Here is a 7007-nt window from a genome sequence, read left to right as displayed (position 1 = left end):
ACACTGTTTAATGCAGCTCTGAGGGACATGGAATACTTTAACCTGCAGTTACAAATGCATAAATAATGTTGATATTTTTTAAACATAAAACATTAAAAACAGATGTTTGAAATTATTTAAAAAATTTATTATGTATTATTTTAGAAAAGGTACCTTAAATGTGAAATTAAAACCGCCAGTAGGTGGCAGCAAGTCCCTGTTAAACTGAGTCATTGCGGTTGAACAGAGTCATTTAAACGGTTGATTCATTCAGGAACAAAACACCGTCCTGTTGCTCAGAGACACAAAACAGCGCTGTGGCTGTGTTTGGAATGATATTTGTTGGAGAAATAGAGCAAAAACAGGAAATACGGTGTCTAAAATGTAAGTCTCTTAATATTAACTTCGTTTATTGAATCATGCTTACATTTGGAGAAAAAAAACGGCACTCTTCGTGTGATATTAACTATATGAAATGATATAAATACAGCCCTCTACGAACACCTTGGCAATTGAATCGCCATTGGCTAGTACATTTTTTAGTTTACTCGCCAGACTGATATAGATATATACACACATGTATGTTTGTAAAATGGCACAGTTTTATAAATATCTGAAAGTACACTTTTAACATCAGTCAGTCAAGCATTATAATATGATAATCAATATTATTTAATGATAGAACTTTAGTAATTAGAATTAAAACTTGATAACCATGTATGAATGCATATTAGTCATTTTAACTGAACTTCGGACTGGTGGTGGTGCTTTTTTGGTCATTCAGTGTTTCTGTAAAAAAAATAAAAAAATTGGGGAAAAACTAACAAAAATACTGATAAGATAATAATAATACGAATTCTACTAATAAGAACAATATAAAACGCACCAAGGATTAATGAGCTACTGGATTCATGAATATTAATCAGGTTGTGTGCGTTCGCTCGAACTGATTTGCTGAAATCAAAACAGGGACGATAATAGGTGAGCGCCAGCCAATGAGATTGCTGTTTGCGCATTAGTTCCGCCCACTACCGGAGAAAGCGGTAGTTCTTAAAAGCGGAAGAATTCCAAAGGAACTCCGTTATTTTGACAGCAAAATACAACAAAGAATATCGTTTACATGTAGCGCGCATAGGTAGCGCGTCAATTCTCTCTCTCCCTCTCTCGCTGCGTGTGTGTGAAACAAAGCGACGGCGAGTCGTGCGCCTTCACACAAGAGTTTACGGTACGTTAAATACAGGTGCGTTGCACATCCATTCATTTTAATTTATTAGCAATTGGCTAATATTAGACATCATTTAGTCGCCCAGAGTGAAGATTTAGTCGCATATGCGAGTGATTTACTCGCAATGTAGAGGGTTGAAATATATAAATTTTCTGCCCCATATCTTGAATTATAACAATCTTATGTTATCGTAGAATTTATATATATATTTGCACATACAGATGTTCAAAAGTTTGGGATCTACTGATTTTTTATGTTTTTAAATAAGTCTCTTATACTCATCAAGGCTGATTTGATAAATTTTTTAAACTGTAATGTATTTCTGTGATGCGCAGCTGTATTTTCAGCAGCATTACTGCAGTCTTCAGTGTCACATGATCTTCAGAAATCATTCTAATATGCTGATTTGCTGCTCGAGAATCATTTCTGATTATTATCAATGTTGAAAATATTTGTGCTACTTTTTTTTTTTTTTGGAACCCGTGATCCTTTTTTTCTTGTTTTTTTTAAGATACTTTGATGGAAAAAAAAGTTATAAATCTTTTTCTAAATAAATGCAGCCTTGATGAGCGTAAGAGACTTCAAATCTTACTGATATAAAACTTTTGTACGGCAGTGTGTCTGTGTGCACATATACACACACACACACATTTGTTCACTTTTTAAAATGACTAACATAAAAATGGCATTTGGCTTTTTCCCGCATATGGCAGGTGTGTGCGCTAGAGACAAACGCGGCGGCTTCACTGCACAGGATATGTGCTGCGAGACAAAAAGGAAAACCCATAACTATGATTGCTTGTAAACTTTCGATACTTAAAGCCCTCCCAGATACTGAAAGTGCTTTGTGTTGATCACTTGCAATTGTCTTTTCCCCCCTTCATTACTGTATATCTGCTTGTATGTTTTGAAGCTATATTTACTTTTAATTCTTACCAATAATTTACAACAGTTCTGCAGTGCATTTGTGCAGATTGCATGTGTTTTTCCTGACCTGTGAGCGATCTCATCCACCACTCTGTCTTCAGGGTCGTCCTCCCGGAGCTGGTACCGGCCCCTCAGGTCCATCTCGGCCCGCGGGCCCAGCCTCTCCTTAGCAGGCCGCTTCCTCTTCAGACAGCTCTTCTGCTGCATGTAGCCCTCCAGCTCCCCGTCCAGCGCGCTCCTCAAGCCCTCCTCCTCCTCCTCGCGCTCCTTCTCCATCATCTTGCGGGCCAGGACGTAGTTGTAGGTCTCGCTCTGGCGACTGCTCATGCTGACGCTGCCCTCCATTCCCATGATGCCCAGCTCTGCGGCCACAGACTCCTGGCTCTGCTCCTGCACCACGGAGCCCCAGATGTTGTTGACCTTGCGTCCGGAGGGAGCGCTGGAGCTGCAGAGCCGCTTCTGTCTCCAGGGCACGGCCTCGTCTTCAGACGCAGAGTCGCTGTCGCTGGAGTCGGTGTTCTTGAGGCTGCGGTATCCAGAGACGGACGCAGAGCTCAGAGACGGACCCGTGCTCTGCAAATATGACACCTGCAACAGCGGCGATCAAAAACAGCTGATTTTCTCCATGAATAACTGAATGTACAGCGGTGGCCAAAATCATTAGAACACATGTATTCTCAGCAGCTAAAAGTGGTTTGAAGTCAGTTATTTCTATCTTTTGCTGTAGTGTGTCAGTAGGAAATATCAGTTCACATTTCCAAACATTCATTTGGCCATTAATTGTAATAATGCAGTGAGATATATGTTAGTGCTGCACACAGAGATGTGATCTGATCATCATCAGTCTGTCTGGAGTCACATGAAGAAACAGAACAAACTGAGACAGACTCAATCCAGAAGAACTGATGCTTCAAGAAACTCTTGCAAAGCTACAGAGCTGTTGAAAGTTTGAGGCACTTGTGTAAAAATGCTGTCAAAAATAATGTCATAAACAGATTTTCTTTATCAATTAACTTCTATTAACTACATTAAATCATCATTTGGTGTGAGCTCCTCTGTGTTTAAAGCAGCTTTAGCCCTCTGTGCACTTGAGCAGAGTTTCTCAGGAGCTTTGCAGGAGGTTTCTAGAAGCATCAGTTCTTCTGGATTGAGTCTGTCTCAGTTTGTTCTGTTTCTTCATGTGACTCCAGACAGACTGATGATGATCAGATCAGAGCTCCATTGCATTATTACCATTAATGGCCAAATGAATGTTTGGAAATGTGAACTGATATTTCCTACTGACACACTACAGCAAAAGATAGAAATAACTGACTTCAAACCACTTTTAGCTGCTGAGAATACATGTGTTCTAATGATTTTGGCCACCGCTGTATGCTGTCTCTGAAGTAAGCCGACAGTCCCTTCAGAGACACAGCGAGTTTGTTTACAAAGACGAACAAGACCAGGAACGTGTTAATGAAGTGAACGGGGTTCAGCAGCACTCGCATCTTTTGAAGCGATGTATACAAGCAGCACGAATCATTCGCACAGCTGAGAGCGGCTAATAAGGTTGATCAGAGCAGGCTGCAAACACAAACACAAACACACTCTGCTCACCTGCACTCGCTCCTCCTGATCTGACTCCAGCTCTCCGTCCTCCAGCTCCGCCATTCTGTCTCCACCGCCCGCCATTTCTCACAGCCGGAAGTGACGCGCACATATTCGCTGCAGCGTCAGCGGCGACGCACTCTCATTGGGCGCGTTCTCTTCTTCTTTGCATACTGGACCGCGAATTCCCGCCACCTGCTGGTGCTGGGAGTCAGTGAAGCATCACGTTCTCTGGCGTGTTCACTAACATACCATTCCACTAGATCCTTCTTAATTCCATTATGTTTTTCCTCTGTTCTTCATATTGTCTGCCAACATAAGCACATGTTCCATAGTTTCTAAAACATGACAATAATCACAAAAAACAAACGCTGCTTGTCTCCCTATAATATAGTGTACTGTTCAAATGACTGTCCTATTCTTAATCAGCTCATAACTATTTCTTCTGTTCTTCACAGAAACAACTTCATCTTGAATGCTACATCAATGCCTTTATTTAATCTCTCTGCCCACTGCTGTTGCCATTCTCTAAAGGACTCTTTCTATACTATGCTATTTCTATACTATTACTAGATATTGACAATTTAATATTTATTCACTTCTTTCCTTCATCGTTTTTGCTGTTTTGCAGTAGTTGGCATCCAAAATGTTGCATCGCTGCCATCTGCTGTCTAATTTTAATTCATCACTTCTTACTGAAATTCATCCTTCCAGTCTCAGCCCTCCTTGTGAAATGAATCAAATATTTCTTCCTTGCTCATTATTCACACATTCTACCATATGTTTTACTTTATACTCTACTATACCCATTTCTTACAGCTGATTCTTCATCTCTCAAATGTCCTGCGTCACTGTAATACGTTAAAACCTAAATAAACCCTTCGAATCTCAGGAAAACATCCTACAGGACAGGAGTATGTGGTGGATGTCACTGTCCTGTAGGATGTTTTCCTGAGATTCGAAGGGTTTATTTAGGTTTTAATGTCCAGTCCTCAGTCTTCTCAATATAACTTGTTTTATGTCCCCTCTCTCATACCATGGTAATTACTTTGAATCATGTACAGGTGTCTCCCTTTCATTTCATGACCCCGCTGCTGTTGCCTCTTTTGCATCATCTTTTCCTACACTAGACATATATTTCAGAGCTGTAATACTTGCTCCCCGTTCCAAACCTGCAACACACCTCATCACATGAAGCACTTTTCTGTCCTGTAGGATGTTTTCCTGAGATTCGAAGGGTTTATTTAGGTTTTAATGTCCAGTCCTCAGTCTTCTCAATATAACTTGTTTTATGTCCCCTCTCTCATACCATGGTAATTACTTTGAATCATGGACAGGTGTCTCCCTTTCATTTCATGACCCCGCTGCCTCTTTTGCATCATCTTTTCCTACACTAGACATATATTTCAGAGCTGTAATACTTGCTCCCCGTTCCAAACCTGCAACACACCTCATCACATGAAGCACTTTTTACATTTATTAACTGTATTTTGAATGGACTCTGTTGTGCCTTGCTTTATTGTGTTGTCTAATATTTGGAATATTTTTGGAACACTTATTCCAAACATAATTTGACTTTGATATCCATTATTTTTCTCCTGGTACTCAATGCATCAGGAAGGGAAACTCCTGCAGATGCATATGCAATGAAGTTAGCAGCAAAAATAACGGCATCCCTATCGCTAATGTTTCACTGTGTGTATTTAGTGAATCCCGACTGTAGTTCTTTAACACTGAAACATGGTTTACGATGCCCAAGCTGACTTTCTATTAATGCAATACAGTGAATGACAACCATCTGTGCATGGTTTACATTATGCACAGTTTAGCATTATGTGATTCACTTACAACAAAACAAAAGAAAACATTTGCCTTGATCTCCAAAATCTTTTTTTTTCTAGCATTGTATAACGAAATTGGGTGAGCTCAGTGCTGATTCACCTTCCGCTAATTATTTTCTGTGAATTGGAATAAGTGAAAAGGATTGTGGGTGTTTGGAGGACACAAAAAATACACTTGATGCATCCGTCAAAACAAGCCAAAAGAAAGACACAAAACATCCTCCAAGCATCCTTCAAATCGAGATGGCCTTTGAGGGAGCTTGAAGACGTGGCAGCCTAGCATGCATCCTTCAGGTTGAGAAGTACCTATGAAGTCCCAGCTGTGGTTTGAATGCAGTTGTTCAAAGGCATACAGTGTACAAGTGTGCATGTGATAGTTTTAATGCAAATCTCAGGATTGTGGTTAAATAAGATACACTTTAAAAAATGCTGGGTTAAATATAACCCAGCGCTGGGTTATATTTAACCCAGCATTTTTTAGAGTGTAAAGTACGCGTCTAATATAACTAAATTATGTCTGTTGCAATGTTTAATATGACAATAAACATGCATCACTCAGTTTAGCACTTTTAAATATAACAGTTTATATGAATTAAATAACAACTTTTTACTTACATAAATGCACTTGGATGTATTACATACAGACATGTATATTTGTTACTGTTATTTATTGGTTAAGTGTACCCTTTAAGCCCACTTTCAACTTTGACATCAAATTTAAAAAAAGATCAAATCATATTTTATGTTGATCATTATTTTAACCAGTCCAGTAATTTGTTAGCTGCCAGACAGTTTTATCGCACACCATCACATCTGGCAGTTCTGCGTTAGCCCCAGCCGTGTGCCTCACAAACACACTTCAGGACCCTTCACAAACACACACATTTCTGCAGTGTTCAGCCAGTTCTGTGGTAAATACACTAATAATATATCAAATAAGAGACAAATGGATTGTTTTTTGTTTGTATGAACAAATAGTACTTTATAATTTTCCTTTAAATGTAAATATGAGTTTTATTAGCTTGCACACAAAGCTAATCTCAAGGTCAAACCATTAGTCTTACTGAAAGATCTGAAAGAAACCATTAGTCAACTAATTAAGCATGTGAACTACAAACACTACGTGTTTTTTATTCATTTTATATTAATTTACAAATAAATGCATCATAAATTATGTAGAGCATATTATTTTAATAAATTAACTATTTTTAAAGATGGGCTTAAATGGTACAGTTTAACAACGTCGTTTGCACTGCGCTCTTGCGTTACTTGATCTTTTTATTTTGGTGCGTCAATCTGTTGAGTTACTTAGTATAGGAAATTATGATCCGCACTCACGAGAACAATCTTTTTTCTTTTATTTTACATTCATTACTGATGGGAAAAGACATCAGTATTCATATTCATATTTACATTCATCTTTTCCCATCAGTAATAAATGTAAA

General features: G+C 38.7%; 1 protein-coding gene across 1 annotated transcript in view; it reads right to left on the bottom strand.

Annotated features, from left to right (window-relative positions):
- Nucleotides 1-3851, bottom strand: part of phax (phosphorylated adaptor for RNA export) — a 6945-nt gene extending 3094 nt beyond the window's left edge. The window contains exons 1-2 of the mRNA XM_016521703.1: nt 3731-3851; nt 2028-2719 (exon numbers count right to left, since the gene is read on the bottom strand). Coding sequence (XP_016377189.1) covers nt 2028-2719; nt 3731-3805 — 767 coding nt within the window. The 5' untranslated portion in view covers nt 3806-3851. The remainder of the gene's footprint in view (nt 1-2027; nt 2720-3730) is intronic.
- Between the last annotated feature and the right edge of the window lie 3156 nt (nt 3852-7007).

Source organism: Sinocyclocheilus rhinocerous, unplaced genomic scaffold (assembly GCF_001515625.1).
Source record: "Sinocyclocheilus rhinocerous isolate Xijiao unplaced genomic scaffold, SAMN03320098_v1.1 scaffold2705, whole genome shotgun sequence".
NCBI lineage: Eukaryota > Metazoa > Chordata > Actinopteri > Cypriniformes > Cyprinidae > Sinocyclocheilus > Sinocyclocheilus rhinocerous.
The sequence above is the reverse complement of the archived record's forward strand: the minus strand, read 5'-3'. Positions and strand labels throughout refer to the sequence as shown.